We start from the raw sequence: 16935 nt of genomic DNA, 5'->3' as shown, positions 1-16935 counted from the left end.
TCACACTCACTCTGCAGTCACACTCACTCTGCAGTCACTCACTCTGCAGTCACTCACTCTGCAGTCACTCACTCTGCAGTCACTCGCTCTGCAGTCACTCGCTCTGCAGTCACTCGCTCTGCAGTCACTCGCTCTGCAGTCACTCACTCTGCAGTCACTCACTCTGCAGTCACCCTCACTCTGCAGTCACTCTGCAGTTACTCTCACTCTGCAGTCACTCTGCAGTCACACTCACTCTGCAGTCACTCTGCCGTCACACTCACTCTGCAGTCACTCTGCCGTCACACTCACTCTGCAGTCACTCTGCCATCACACTCACTCTGCAGTCACTCTGCCGTCACACTCACTCTGCAGTCACACTCACTCTGCAGTCACACTCACTGTGCAGTCACACTCACTCTGCAGTCACACTCGCTCTGCAGTCACACTCGCTCTGCAGTCACACTCACTCTGCAGTCACACTCACTCTGCAGTCACTCACTCTGCAGTCACTCACTCTGCAGTCCCTCACTCTGCAGTCACTCTCACTCTGCAGTCAGTCTCACTCTGCTGTCACTCTCACTCTGCTGTCACTCTCACTCTGCTGTCACTCTCACTCTTCTGTCACTCTCACTCTTCTGTCACTCTCACTCTGCTGTCACTCTCACTGCAGTCACCTCACTCTGCAGTCACCCTCACTCTGCAGTCACTCTCACTCTGCAGTCACACTCACTCTGTACTCACTCTGCAGTCACACTCACTCTGCAGTCACACTCACTCTGCAGTCACACTCACTCTGCAGTCACACTCACTTTGCAGTCACTCACTCTGCAGTCACTCACTCTGCAGTCACTCTCACTCTGCAGTCACTCTCACTCTGCAGTCACTCTCACTCTGCAGTCACTCTCACTCTGCAGTCACTCACTCTGCAGTCACACTCACTCTGTACTCACTCTGCAGTCACACTCACTCTGCAGTCACTCTCACTCTGCAGTCACTCACTCTGCAGTCACACTCACTCTGTACTCACTCTGCAGTCACACTCACTCTGCTGTCACACTCACTCTGCAGTCACACTCACTCTGCAGTCACACTCACTCTGCAGTCACTCACGCTGCAGTCACTCACGCTGCAGTCACTCACTCTGCAGTCACTCACTCTGCAGTCACACTCACTCTGTACTCACTCTGCAGTCACACTCACTCTGCAGTCACACTCACTCTGCAGTCACACTCACTCCGCAGTCACACTCACTCTGTACTCACTCTGCAGTCACACTCACTCTGCAGTCACACTCACTCTGCAGTCACACTCACTCTGCAGTCACACTCACTCTGCAGTCACACTCACTCTGCAGTCACTCACTCTGCAGTCACTCTCACTCTGCAGTCACTCTCACTCAAGGAAAAGCACTTGAATGGATCACCTCGTTCCTCACCGGAAGAACCCAGAGAGTCCGCCTTCCACCATTCAAGTCCGAGGCCACTGAAGTCATCTGTGGCGTACCTCAAGGATCCTCACTCAGCCCCACCCTCTTCAACGTATACATGAGCCCCCTCGCGGCCATCGCCCGCCAACACAACCTCAACATCATCTCTTACGCGGATGACACTCAACTAATCCTTTCTCTCACCAATGACCCAAGCACCGCCAAAACTAACCTACACGAAGGAATGAAAGAAGTTGCCGAATGGATGAAACTCAGCCGTCTGAAACTGAACTCAGATAAAACAGAAGTCCTCATCTTAGGTACATCCCCCTCTGCATGGGACGACTCTTGGTGGCCGGAAGCCCTTGGAAAAGCACCCATCCCGACAGACCACGCACGGAACCTAGGCGTCATCCTGGATTCTTCACTCTCAATGAACAGACAAGTCAGCGCCGTATCCGCATCCTGCTTCAACATTCTTCGCATGCTCAAAAAAACATTTCGCTGGATCCCAACCGAAACCAGGAAAACAGTCACCCATGCTCTGGTCACGAGCCGACTGGACTACGGAAACACCCTCTACGCAGGTACTACCGCAAAACTCCAGAAGAAACTCCAACGAATCCAAAACGCCTCAGCCAGGATCATACTAGACATCCCGCGCAACAAACACATCTCTGGTCACCTGAAAGACCTCCACTGGCTACCCGTCAATAAGAGGATCACTTTCCGAATGCTAACCCACGCACACAAATCACTCTACGACATCGGACCAGAATGCCTCAACTCACGACTGTCCTTCTACACCCCCTCCCGCCAACTACGTTCTTCCAACCAAGCCCTCGCCACTGTACCTCGCATCAACAAGACCACCATGGGAGGCAGATCCTTCTCATACCTGGCTGCTAAAACATGGAACTCACTCCCCACTTACCTTCGCCTTACCCGGAACCACCTAGCATTCAGAAAGCAACTTAAAACGTGGATATTTGACAAGTAATCCTCCTCCCCTCCCTAAGCGCCTTGAAACCCTCTGGGCATGTAGTGCGCTATATAAATTCTTTGACTTGACTTGACTTGACTCTGCAGTCACTCTCACTCTGCTGTCACTCTCACTCTGCTGTCACTCTCACTCTGCTGTCACTCTCACTGCAGTCACCCTCACTCTGCAGTCACCCTCACTCTGCAGTCACCCTCACTCTGCAGTCACCCTCACTCTGCGTCACTCTCACTCTGCAGTCACACTCACTCTGCAGTCACACTCACTCTGTACTCACTCTGCAGTCACACTCACTCTGCAGTCACACTCACTCTGCAGTCACACTCACTCTGCAGTCACACTCACTCTGCAGTCACACTCACTCTGCAGTCACTCACTCTGCAGTCACTCACTCTGCAGTCACTCACTCTGCAGTCACTCACTCTGCAGTCACTCTCACTCTGCAGTCACTCTCACTCTGCAGTCACTCATGCTGCAGTCACTCACTCTGCAGTCACTCACTCTGCAGTCACACTCACTCTGTAGTCACACTCACTCTGTACTCACTCTGCAGTCACACTCACTCTGCAGTCACACTCACTCTGCAGTCACACTCACTCTGCAGTCACACTCACTCTGCAGTCACTCACTCTGCAGTCACTCTCACTCTGCAGTCACTCTCACTCTGCAGTCACTCTCACTCTGCAGTCACTCTCACTCTGCTGTCACTCTCACTCTGCTGTCACTCTCACTGCAGTCACCCCCACTCTGCAGTCACCCTCACTCTGCAGTCACCCTCACTCTGCGGTCACTCTCACTCTGCAGTCACACTCACTCTGTACTCACTCTGCAGTCACACTCACTCTGCAGTCACACTCACTCTGCAGTCACACTCACTCTGCAGTCACACTCACTCTGCAGTCACTCACTCTGCAGTCACTCACTCTGCAGTCACTCTCACTCTGCAGTCACTCTCACTCTGCAGTCACTCTCACTCTGCAGCCACTCACTCTGCAGTCACTCACTCTGCAGTCACTCACGCTGCAGTCACTCACGCTGCAGTCACTCACTCTGCAGTCACTCACTCTGCAGTCACACTCACTCTGTACTCACTCTGCAGTCACACTCACTCTGCACTCACACTCACTCTGCAGTCACTCACTCTGCAGTCACTCACTCTGCAGTCACTCACTCTGCAGTCACTCACTCTGCAGTCACTCTCACCTTGCAGTCACTCTCACCTTGCAGTCACTCTCACTCTGCACTTACTCTGCAGTCACTCTCACTCTGCAGTCACTCTCACTCTGCAGTCACTCTCACTCTGCACTCACTCTGCAGTCACTCTCACTCTGCAGTCACTCTCACTCTGCAGTCACTCTCACTCTGCAGTCACTCTCACTCTGCAGTCACTCTGCAGTCACTCTCACTCTGCAGTCACTCTGCAGTCACTCTCATTCTGCAGTCACTCTCACTGCAGCCACCCTCACTCTGCAGTCACCCTCACTCTGCAGTCACCCTCACTCTGCAGTCACTCTCATTCTGCAGTCACACTCACTCTGTACTCACTCTGCAGTCTCACTCACTCTGCAGTCACTCACTCTGCAGTCACTCAATCTGCAGTCACTCACTCTGCAGTCACTCACTCTGCAGTCACTCACTCTGCAGTCACACTCACTCTGCAGTCACACTCACTCTGCAGTCACTCACTCTGCAGTCACTCTCACTCTACAGTCACTCACGCTGCAGTCACCCTCACTCTGCAGTCACCCTCACTCTGCAGTCACACTCACTCTGTACTCACTCTGCAGTCACTCTCACTCTGCAGTCACTCTCACTCTGCAGTCACACTCACTCTGCAGTCACACTCACTCTGTACTCACTCTGCAGTCACACTCACTCTGCAGTCACACTCACTCTGCAGTCACTCACTCTGCAGTCACTCACTCTGCAGTCACTCACTCTGCAGTCACTCACTCTGCAGTCACTCTCACTCTGCAGTCACTCATGCTGCAGTCACTCACTCTGCAGTCACTCACTCTGCAGTCACACTCACTCTGTACTCACTCTGCAGTCACACTCACTCTGCAGTCACTCTCACTCTGCAGTCACTCTCTCTGCAGTCACACTCACTCTGTACTCACTCTGCAGTCACACTCACTCTGCAGTCACACTCACTCTGCAGTCACACTCACTCTGCAGTCACACTCACTCTGCAGTCACTCACGCTGCAGTCACTCATGCTGCAGTCACTCACTCTGCAGTCACTCACTCTGCAGTCACACTCACTCTGTACTCACTCTGCAGTCACACTCACTCTGCAGTCACACTCACTCTGCAGTCACACTCACTCTGCAGTCACACTCACTCTGCAGGCACACTCACTCTGCAGTCACACTCACTCTGTAGTCACACTCACTCTGTACTCACTCTGCAGTCACACTCACTCTGCAGTCACACTCACTCTGCAGTCACACTCACTCTGCAGTCACTCACTCTGCAGTCACTCACTCTGCAGTCACTCTCACTCTGCAGTCACTCTCACTCTGCAGTCACTCTCACTCTGCTGTCACTCTCACTCTGCTGTCACTCTCACTGCAGTCACCCTCACTCTGCAGTCACCCTCACTCTGCAGTCACCCTCACTCTGCGGTCACTCTCACTCTGCAGTCACACTCACTCTGCAGTCACACTCACTCTGCAGTCACACTCACTCTGCAGTCACTCACTCTGCAGTCACTCACTCTGCAGTCACTCACTCTGCAGTCACTCTCACTCTGCAGTCACTCTCACTCTGCAGTCACTCACTCTGCAGTCACTCATGCTGCAGTCACTCACGCTGCAGTCACTCACTCTGCAGTCACTCACTCTGCAGTCACTCACTCTGCAGTCACACTCACTCTGTACTCACTCTGCAGTCACACTCACTCTGCACTCACACTCACTCTGCAGTCACTCACTCTGCAGTCACTCACTCTGCAGTCACTCACTCTGCAGTCACTCACTCTGCAGTCACTCTCACCTTGCAGTCACTCTCACCATGCAGTCACTTTCACTCTGCACTCACTCTGCAGTCACTCTCACTCTGCAGTCACTCTCACTCTGCACTCACTCTCACTCTGTACTCACTCTGCAGTCACTCTCACTCTGCAGTCACTCTCACTCTGCAGTCACTCTCACTCTGCAGTCACTCTGCAGTCACTCTCACTCTGCAGTCACTCTGCAGTCACTCTCACTCTGCAGTCACTCTGCAGTCACTCTCATTCTGCAGTCACTCTCACTGCAGTCGCCATCACTCTGCAGTCACCCTCACTCTGCAGTCACCCTCACTCTGCAGTCACCCTCACTCTGCAGTCACACTCACTCTGCAGTCACCCTCACTCTGCAGTCACCCTCACTCTGCAGTCACCCTCACTCTGCAGTCACTCTCATTCTGCAGTCACACTCACTCTGTACTCACTCTGCAGTCACACTCACTCTGCAGTCTCACTCACTCTGCAGTCACTCACTCTGCAGTCACTCACTCTGCAGTCACTCAATCTGCACTCACTCTGCAGTCACTCACTCTGCAGTCACACTCACTCTGCAGTCACACTCACTCTGCAGTCACACTCACTCTGCAGTCACACTCACTCTGCAGTCACACTCACTCTGCAGTCACTCACTCTGCAGTCACTCTCACTCTGCAGTCACTCACGCTGCAGTCACCCTCACTCTGCAGTCACCCTCACTCTGCAGTCACACTCACTCTGTACTCACTCTGCAGTCACTCTCACTCTGCAGTCACACTCACTCTGCAGTCACACTCACTCTGCAGTCACACTCACTCTGCAGTCACACTCACTCTGCAGTCACACTCACTCTGCAGTCACACTCACTCTGCAGTCACACTCACTCTGCAGTCACACTCACTCTGCAGTCACACTCACTCTGCAGTCACTCACTCTGCAGTCACTCACTCTGCAGTCACTCACTCTGCAGTCACTCTCACCTTGCAGTCACTCTCACCTTGCAGTCACTCTCACCTTGCAGTCACTCTCACTCTGCACTCACTCTGCAGTCACTCTCACTCTGCAGTCACTCTCACTCTGCAGTCACTCTCACTCTGCAGTCACTCTCACTCTGCAGTCACTCTGCAGTCACTCTCACTCTGCAGTCACTCTGCAGTCACTCTCATTCTGCAGTCACTCTCACTGCAGTCACCATCACTCTGCAGTCACCCTCACTCTGCAGTCACCCTCACTCTGCAGTCACCCTCACTCTGCAGTCACCCTCACTCTGCAGTCACCCTCACTCTGCAGTCACCCTCACTCTGCAGTCACCCTCACTCTGCAGTCACTCTCATTCTGCAGTCACACTCACTCTGTACTCACTCTGCAGTCACACTCACTCTGCAGTCTCACTCACTCTGCAGTCACTCACTCTGCAGTCACTCACTCTGCAGTCACTCAATCTGCACTCACTCTGCAGTCACTCACTCTGCAGTCACACTCACTCTGCAGTCACACTCACTCTGCAGTCACACTCACTCTGCAGTCACACTCACTCTGCAGTCACACTCACTCTGCAGTCACTCACTCTGCAGTCACTCTCACTCTGCAGTCACTCACGCTGCAGTCACCCTCACTCTGCAGTCACCCTCACTCTGCAGTCACACTCACTCTGTACTCACTCTGCAGTCACTCTCACTCTGCAGTCACACTCACTCTGCAGTCACACTCACTCTGCAGTCACACTCACTCTGCAGTCACACTCACTCTGCAGTCACACTCACTCTGCAGTCACACTCACTCTGCAGTCACACTCACTCTGCAGTCACTCACTCTGCAGTCACTCACTCTGCAGTCACTCACTCTGCAGTCACTCTCACCTTGCAGTCACTCTCACCTTGCAGTCACTCTCACCTTGCAGTCACTCTCACTCTGCACTCACTCTGCAGTCACTCTCACTCTGCAGTCACTCTCACTCTGCAGTCACTCTCACTCTGCAGTCACTCTCACTCTGCAGTCACTCTGCTTTCACTCTCACTCTGCAGTCACTCTCACTCTGCAGTCACTCTGCAGTCACTCTGCAGTCACACTCACTCTGCAGTCACTCTGCAGTCACTCTCACTCTGCAGTCACCCTCACTCTGCAGTCACCCTCACTCTGCAGTCACCCTCACTCTGCAGTCACCCTCACTCTGCAGTCACTCTGCAGTCACTCTCACTCTGCAGTCACACTCACTCTGCAGTCACCCTCACTCTGCAGTCACCCTCACTCTGCAGTCACCCTCACTCTGCAGTCACCCTCACTCTGCAGTCACCCTCACTCTGCAGTCACTCTCACTCTGCAGTCACTCTCACTCTGCAGTCACTCTCACTCTGCAGTCACCCTCACTCTGCAGTCACCCTCACTCTGCAGTCACTCTCACTCTGCAGTCACACTCACTCTGCAGTCACACTCACTCTGCAGTCACACACTCTGCAGTCACTCACTCTGTAGTCACTCACTCTGCAGTCACTCTCACTCTGCACTCACTCTCACTCTGCACTCACTCTCACTCTGCACTCACTCTCACTCTGCACTCACTCTGTGAAATAAAACTCTGAATATCTGACCAGTTGTTGCAAAATATGATCAGAAAAGTGTATGTTTCTTTAAGAGAACTAATGAAAACAAGTAAACAGAGGCAGGTAACGGGTGGGAGCTGCTGGTGGTGGTGGGAGGGAGGTGGGAGATCACAGTGCGAGGTCCTGGCGTCGGCTCGCGCGCGCGCCTTTCCTGCCATATGCTTCGAATTAATTGAAAGCATATGTCAGGAAATGCGCGTAATAGACACCAATAGGCAGGGGGCGGAGCGATGCGCCCGCCTCTGGCATATTGGTGTCTACCTTACAAAACAGCAAGCAGTGAAAGGCCAATAGCAGGCCACAAAAAGAAAATCACACGCACGAGCGTGTGGAATTTGTGGAATTTGTAGGTCTATTTTTAAACCTCCTTTCAAGAGGGCTCTCTTGTGAGCCCTAAAAAGGGCCCTAGGGACGGCACTGCCTGTTACAAACCTATTTCACATTTGGATTCCGCTGCCAAAATTATGGGAAAGGTGATTTTGAAGCAGCTATCACTATGGCTAGAACATTTTAATGTCATTAGTGGTTTGCAGTATGGGTTCAGGCAAGGGAGAGGCATATTGGATCAATGTATAAACTTGAGCCTGGTGATTGGGAAGTATACCATAGCAAAGAGGGGCACACTGCACGGGGGATTCATGGTTCTAACGTCGGCCTTTGATCTAGTAAATCAATTAAAACTGGGGAAATTGGGAATGGAACTGAGTCTGGTATCCTTTTTACACTATGCCCATAATAACAAGATTTAAAGATGACGGTAGTTTAACGGATTGCTGGGAGGTGAAGCGAGGGGTACAACGGGGGTGCATTATGACACCTTTATTGTTCACACTTAACATAAATAAACTAAGAGTCCACCTCACAGGCAGTACTCAAGACATCCCAAGAGCTGGGTCCAAATTGGACCCAGTATCACTGTACGCAGATGACGCAGTGTTGTTCGCAAGGACCGCCATAGGTCTCCAAAATCTTTTAAATACTTTTATTGATTTTATGGAGTCACTTGATTTAGCGACCAATTTTACCAAATCACACTTAATGACAATGGGCAGTAAGAAGGCCGGTAAGACAAAGTTTTTTTGTAAGGGGTGGAATTTTAGAAAGAGTCCCCTTTTCCGTATTTTGAGATGTTATTTGACAATAATGGGTCCTGGGCTGCGCAAAGTTAATTAAAAAAAGAACACTTTGGTCAGAGCAGTCGGGCCGTTTGGGATTTTGCCAAAAGACTGGGGTCGAAACCGATACCTGCCCTACTCAAGGTTTATAAAGAGAAATGTATCCCTAAGGTGACATATGGGTGTGGCGTATGGGGTCACAAGGATGTGAGGGACATCCAGGGGGTCCAAAACAAATGTATGCGCGTCCTCCTAGCTCTCCCCTCTAGTACCCCTGTCTTTATTTTACATGAGGAGCTTGGCTTGGGGTACATCTCGGATTATGTTGCTGTTGCACCCCTGTTGTGTTGGTTGAGGATTTGGTCAAGTGTTTCTCTCGCTCTGATTCAGATGGTCATCATGGGTTGCATGGCTCTTGATGGGGCCCTACAAATTCCGTCGCTAAAATACATCAGGGAGCAATTGACGCTGCTGGGCTGTCCAGATATATACATTAAACCAAAATCCTTACGACCGGCAGCGATCAAGGACATTAAAATGAAGTTCTTGGGTAGGCAGCAGATGACTGGGGAGGGCTCGAACTCGCCAAGTCCATGGTGAGAAGGTATGTCAGCCTCAGTTCAACCCCACAGCCACAGCCCTATTTGTCACTAGTAAGAAACGTACAACATCGATTTGTTTTAACTAGATTCCGTCTGAATCACGTGTCCTGGTCTTTAGCCTCCCCAAGGGGTTTTCACGGCCAGGTACCTTAAAGCCGTGCCCCTGTGATATTCTTTCGTAACAAGACACTTTACATTTTATCTTTTTCTGTGAATTTTAAGGGACATGTATACCATTTCCTTCTTTTGTAATGTATTTATAGTCTTTCCAAAGTTTTTCTGAGCTGTCAGGGGCTTAAAGATTACACTGCGCACCCCACGTAATCACAAGATTGTTACTTGAATGCGCAAAGTCACACATAAGTCTTTGCCCCAGCAAGGCTATTGGTGGAAATGTTTTTGTTCACTGGGCCACTGGCGTGTTGGACGGACAGCTACAGGTGCGGACCTCTGAAGGAGCATTTGGCACTGGCCTTGTGCCAGTCGCTTCCGCGCCTCTTGGAGATTATCGCAGCACTGGCCATACCTGCACCCAGTGGTGTAACGAAAGTTGAGAGGGCCCCCATGCAAGGTACATGGAAGGGTCCCGTTCGCATTTAATCTGGAGCTCTCAGGCCTGAGTATTGGTCAAGCAGCTGGTGGCCCCAGACACTCGGCCCTTGTCCATCTCCAAAACAAACCGTCTGCAATTTGGGAATTACCATCGACAATAAGCTTTCCATGAAAGCCCATATCAACCGAGTATTGGGCACCTGCTATGGCATCTTACAGAAACTACGAAAAATCTTCAAGTGGTTACCAATCGAAACCCGGAAGCCACTGGTGCAGGGCCTTATTTTAAGTCTCATGGACTACGGAAATGACTTACTGGCCTCTATAAAATGAAGACCTTTTCTCCAAATTACAGATTCTGCAGAACACATCAGCAACAAGATTAATTTTGGACCTGCCTCCTGGATCGCCATCCTGTCCCAACTTAAAACTCCTTCATTGGCTTCCAATTAGGAAGAGAGGACAGTGTAAAATCCTGTGCTTAACACACAAAAGCATCTATGGCACTGGCCCTGGTTATCTTGAAAAGAAACTGAAAAAAAACCAGCCCGCCAGAGCCCTGAGATCTAGCTCCAAACTTCTCTTAACTCCTCTTTGGTTTTGCACTGTGCGAAACGGAGGCTGCTCCATTTCATATCTTGCCCCCCACCTTTGAAATAGGCTTCCATCCCACCTCATGTCTATCCTAGACAACCTGCGCTTTGGCAGAGAATTAAAAACATGGCTGTTCTCTAAATGAAACGAGATAGAACCCAGGTAGTGGAATCGTCTGCAAGCGCCTTGAGACCTAACTGTGATTTGTGCGCTATACAAGATTCTTTGACTGAGTACTGTGCTGAGGGGCCCCCTACAGCCCAGGTTCCCCCTGCACCGCGGGGGCTGCGTGGGCCTTTGTTATGCCACTGCCTGCAGCCACCTGCCTCCTGGGTTGTTGAGTATAATCCCCAGCTCTAGTTGCTTCCAGTGTCACTTCCTTCTTCTTGCCCCTGTGTCCTCGCCGGTTCACCAGCCGCACTCCTTGACTTAGACTGAATATCCCAGCCGCAAAGGGGCCGATGCTGATCAGAGCGAGCCTGAGGTTGGTAAATGTTCCACGCAGGGCCACACTACCGCAACTGACGCCCACGCCAGTGTGTTGCTGCTGGAGCCCTGCTGCTGAGACATCACTGCCAAGGGACCCCTGGGACCGCACAGGCAAATTCCTCTTCAGAGGGGAGCCGTGGGGATGCCAGAGCAGGCTGGTACAAGCTCTGAGCTCTAGCAATGCAACCAGGCTGGAGCAAGGGCCGGAGCCTCGCAGGAGCGGAGCCTCTCTGATCCGCTCCTAGGATTGCGGTGTGTCCTCGCATCACTCGCGTCACTTCTGTTTCCCTCGCGATTGAATAACTAGTAACACTCCGGGTAGCTCTGTCACTCATTACCATCTAATACAATGCACTGACTAGTATTCTTCTAGTAGCTCTACTACTCTGCACCATACCTTTGGAGTAGCTCTTTTACTCTGTGACATACAACGCAGTGTACTGAGTAGTAAAGTATACCTTGGAGTAGCTCTGTCACTCTTCGCCATCTGATGCAGAGTACTGACTAGTACTGTATACCTTCTAGTAGCTCTCTTACTCTGTATCATCCAATGCAGTGTACAGACTAGTACCGTTTACTTTGGAGTGGGTCTGTTGCTCTGTACTATTTAATTTATTGTACTGACTACAACAGTTTAATTTCTAATCACTTGGTACTCTGTAACATTTTTATGCAGTGTACTGACTAATACAGCTTACCTTCCAGTAGTTCTGCTACTCTGTACCATATATTATATAGTACTGACTAGTACAGTGCGCCTTGGAGTAGCTCTGTCACATCTAATGCAGTGTGCTAACTGGTACTGTATACCTTGGAGGTGCTCTGTTGCTCTGCACCAACTAATCTGGTGTGCTGACTAGTACAGAATACCTTCCAGGAGCTCTATCACTCTGTACCATCTAATGCAGTGGGCTCACTAGTACAGTATACCTTCCAGGAGCTCTGTCACTCAGTACCATCTAATGCAGTGCACAGATAAGTACTGTATTCTTTTTAGTAGCTCTCCTACTCTGCACCTTCCAACACAGTGTACTGACTAGTGTGTCATATAACGCAGTGTACTAGGTAATCCTGAATACCTTGGAGTAGCACTGTCACTCTGTGCCATCTAATGCACTGTCCTGATTAGCAGTGGCGGCTGGGGCCATTTGAAATTGGTGGGTGTAAAATTTGTGGATGGGAGGTTGCGAACTAGATGCTACAGAAGCTGAGTTAAATACATATAAAGGGATTTTTAAGTTCACTGCCAGACATTTTATCTTGAGATTGGAAATCAATCTCATTGGCATTGCAGCGCTTTACATGAACACCAGTTAGAATTACACATGGTCACGTTAATTTATTTAGGCATGGGGAGATTAAGTGATTGGCCCAGAATCACAGGAGGTTGAGCTGATGCCGGGACTCTGTGTTCAGTTCTACATAACTGTAACTCCAGCACACTGAGCACAGATAATGTTCACCTAAAAACCTAACAGGCAGAACTTACTATGTCACTTGGTGGGTCACTTACTTGGGACCAGGACTAGATGACGCGGAGAGCGCTAAGTTACTCTCAATCACGCAGCGCTTAACCCTCGTTTTTCCACTCCGTCCCTGGGCACTATGAGGCAAGAACTGTAGCAACTGAAGGAAAGGCAGCATGGGATAGAAAATGACCAATCACTGAATGACTTTATAATAAAACCATACTGTGATTGGCCATGTTCTTCTGTAAAGCCAAACCTGCTGCCTCCAAGACCAGGACTACTCCTCGCCTCTCTTGAGGCAATCCATTCACTGCTCCTCTGCTGTTATCAGCAAACAGCCTGAGAGCAGATCCAGGATTGGCTGGAGCAGCCAAAGTCAGCGCTCCTTTGCAGACCGGAGGAGGCTTCGGCTGTGATCCCCGGCTCACTAACGTTGTGGTGGTGGTGGAGAGAACTCACGTGCACATGTTGTGTTGGTCGTAGGGAAACACCCTTGCATCCTGACATTCGCACTTACACTTCAGAGCCAGCCAGTCTGAGTCTCTCTGGTGCTGTTTATAAGATGCCCCGCCCCCTCACATGATTGGAAGACTAGGAATCCGCCCGCAATGGGCACTGCACTCAGCTGTGGCCGAAATAAAAACAGCGTGACACGGCCAGTAATAGAAACATTTATAATTGTTGTTAGCATACCATTTTTAATCTGACAACACATACAGGGGGGCAACATCAATATGCCCCCATGGAGAAAATGCCACTGCTGACGAGTACTGTATACACCTTCTAGTAGCTTTGTTCCTCTGTACCATCTAATGTAGTATACTGACTAGTACTGTATGCCTTGGAGTAGCTCTGTCACTCTACACCATCTAATGCATTGGACTGACTAGTACACTATACCTTCTAGTAGCTCCTTTACTCCGTACCATCTAATGCAGTGTACTGACTAGTGCGGTATCTTTTTGAGTAACTCTGTGCTATCTAATGAAATGTACTAACTGGTACAGTACGCCTTTTAGTAGCTCTGTTCCTCTGTACCATCTACTACTGACTACTACAGTATACCTTGGAGTAGCTCTCTTATTCTGTACCATCTAAAACAGTGTACTAATAGGGACTGTATACCTTCTAGTATCTCTCTCACTTGGTACAATCTAATGCACTGTACTGACTAGTACTGCATGCCTTGGAGTAGCGGTCTCTCTGTTCAATCTAATGGAGTGTACTGCCTTGTACAGTACACTTTTAGTACTTCTGTTACTAAGTGCGATCTAATGCAGTGTACTGACTAGTACTCTATACCTTCCAGTGGCTCTCTCACTCTGCACCATCTAATACAGTGTTCTGAGTAGTACTGTATACCTTTGAGTAGCTATGTAACTCTGTGCATATAACGCAGTGTACTGAGTAGTACTCTATATCTCTGTCACTCACGCTATCTAATGCACTTTACTGACTAGTACTGTATTCCTTCTAGTAGCTCTTATCCTCTGTACCATGAAATATAGAGTACTGACTAGTACAGTACTCTTCTTGTATATGTTACTGTGTGGTAGTGTGGTGTAGTATGTGCTGCGAGGTGCAGCATGGGGTGTAGTTGAATGCCTTGTCTGTAGTGCAGCGTGATGTTCGGTGTAGTGTGTGCTCTAGATGAATGAGCGCTTTAGTGTAGTGAGCGGTCTAGTGCTGCGCTCTTTAGTGTGGTGAGCAGTCTAGTGCTGCGCTCTTTAGTGTAGTGAGCAGTCTAGTGCTGCGCTCTTTAGTGTAGTGAGCAGTCTAGTGCTGCGCTCTTTAGTGTGGTGAGCAGTCTAGTGCTGCACTCTTTAGTGTGGTGAGCAGTCTAGTGCTGCGCTCTTTAGTGTAGTGAGCAGTCTAGTGCTGCACTCTTTAGTGTGGTGAGCAGTCTAGTGCTGCGCTCTTTAGTGTAGTGAGCAGTCTAGTGCTGCGCTCTTTAGTGTGGTGAGCAGTTTAGTGCTGCGCGCTTTAGTGTAGTGAGCAGTCTAGTGCTGCGCTCTCTAGCGCCGCGTGCTCCTTCCAGATGTGGTGTAAATTAATCATATGTAAAACAGAAGCAGTAATTACAGCCTTTCTTTGTGTCATTAAATCTCTAATTCTGAATCTCTTCTCTGCAGTGATGGTGACTCTGGATCCTGACACGGCTCATCCACAGCTCCTCCTGTCTGAGGGGGGGAGACGAGTGAGAGAGACAGACACAGCACAGCGCCTGCCGGACACCCCCAAGAGATTCACCTCCCTCTGGCCCTGTGTGCTGGGGAGCGAGGGGTTCACCTCCGGCAGACATTACTGGGAGGTGCAACTGCTGCAGGAGGGAGGGTGGCATGTGGGGCTCGCAGCAGAGACTGTGAACAGGAAGGGATGGACCACATGGTCACCCGAGGGGGGAGTCTGGGCTGTGAAGCGGTGGAAGGGTCAGTACTCGGCTCTCACCTCCCCTGAGACCCCTCTGTCCCCTCGTGAGGAGCCCCTGAAGCTGGGGGTGTATCTGGACTACGAGGGGGGGCGGCTGTCCCTGTACAATGCTGACTCCTTGGAGCTTCTCTACTCCTTCCCGCAGACCCCCTTCACACAGAGGCTCTTCCCGTACTTCTGGCTCTGGGGAGGAGCGGAGCTGAGGCTGGAGTGAGAGCTGCAGGGAGCTTCATACCCTCATCCTTCCATCCCACCCCCCTACAGGGGAGGAGCGGAGCTGAGGCTGGTGTGAGAGCTGCAGGGAGCTTCAGACCCTCATCCTTCCTTCTCACCCCCACCAGGGGAGGAGTGGAGCTGAGGCTGGTGTGAGCGCTGCAGGGAGCTTCAGACCCTCATCCTTCCATCCCACCCCCCTACAGGGGAGGAGCGGAGCTGAGGCTGGTGTGAGAGCTGCAGGGAGCTTCAGACCCTCATCCTTCCCTCCCTCCCTCCCCCGCGCAGTGATATTGTGACCAGGAGCACAAGCAGAGACTCTTTTAAATAATAAAACGCTCCCTTTGGGGATAAGTCCCTTGTGGGAGGGGGGCAGTAACTCTAGTGACTGGAAAATAAGGTTTCTTTCATGTAGATTTATTGTTGTATAGATGTCAGGCAACCCAATGTGCAGACCTCCCTCAACTGTCATCCCCGGTTTAAACACCAACATTTCAAGAATCTTCTTCACAACGACCCTCCCACATGTTGCCATGACAACCAGAAGATTCACAACTATGTATCTCTTTTCTTTGTACAATTTTAAAACAAGGGCAGGAAACGTTTGCTGTGTGAATCATGCACCAGACATCATGTAACATATGATAAAGTCTCTTTAAAATTCACAAATGTGTATTTCTTTCACACGTGGAGCTTTGACATTAATATGCACATTATAGCGCTGAGAAGTGATTGTTTTTAAACATGACCCTAGAAACCAATCCTGCCCCACCCAACAACAGTGCTAATATTAGTGACCTCAGAGGCAAGACAGTTGTCAAGTGAACCCTGTATGTAACCCAGATTCAGGGCGGCTTTATAACTGTGCGACCGGTGCAGCTGCACCTGTGCTGACCTGGGAGAGGCGCTGTGTGCAGAAATAGCTTTAGGTTTTAAAAGCACCTGCTACGTCCACCAGGTTTCAGGCAACAATAAAAATGTCAAGATAACACAGGTGATTAATGTTTCTGCTGGAGAGAGATCGAAGTTTTGTCTTGTCACAGTTTCAACTCATCCTTAAGTAGCGCAGAGGGTTAATATGCCGGCTGCAAAGAACGTGTACATGCAGAACACAGAACGTTAATCCTCATTGGTTTGTGTAACATTTCCTATAGACTGATTTACACATATAAGATTCATTGCCTCTGTTAATGTGTGTTTGGTGTAAAGTGCTCTGACACCCTAGAGTTGGCATGAGTAGCGCTATAAAACAAAAGACATGCTTATGAGAGAGGGACTGTACAGAGATGGGTGCCACTGTTGTAAGGTGGGAGTGAGGGAATATTTGGAAATGGCGGTCATGGCGGAGGGGCGCGAAAAAATATTGTCACACCTGGCGCCTCTAATTCTAAAGCCGGCTCTGCCCAGATTCTTTTAGATCCGTTAATTCAAAGCAATCGTTTTTTGTAGCGCTGGTGTTCTAAACTCACAGTTTTGA

At 50.2% G+C, this 16935-nt stretch overlaps 1 protein-coding gene across 1 annotated transcript in view; it reads left to right on the top strand.

The window, feature by feature from the left end:
- The window catches only part of LOC147710139 (E3 ubiquitin-protein ligase TRIM39-like), a 224475-nt gene extending 208353 nt beyond the window's left edge, over positions 1-16122 (top strand). The window contains exon 6 of the mRNA XM_086920835.1: positions 14948-16122. Coding sequence (XP_086776961.1) covers positions 14948-15459 — 512 coding nt within the window. The 3' untranslated portion in view covers positions 15460-16122. The remainder of the gene's footprint in view (positions 1-14947) is intronic.
- The last annotated feature ends 813 nt before the right edge of the window (positions 16123-16935 follow it).

This window comes from Lissotriton vulgaris, chromosome 5, assembly GCF_964263255.1.
Source record: "Lissotriton vulgaris chromosome 5, aLisVul1.2, whole genome shotgun sequence".
NCBI classification, from domain to species: domain Eukaryota; kingdom Metazoa; phylum Chordata; class Amphibia; order Caudata; family Salamandridae; genus Lissotriton; species Lissotriton vulgaris.
Note: the sequence above shows the minus strand (reverse complement) of the source record. Positions and strands in the feature narration are given on the sequence as shown.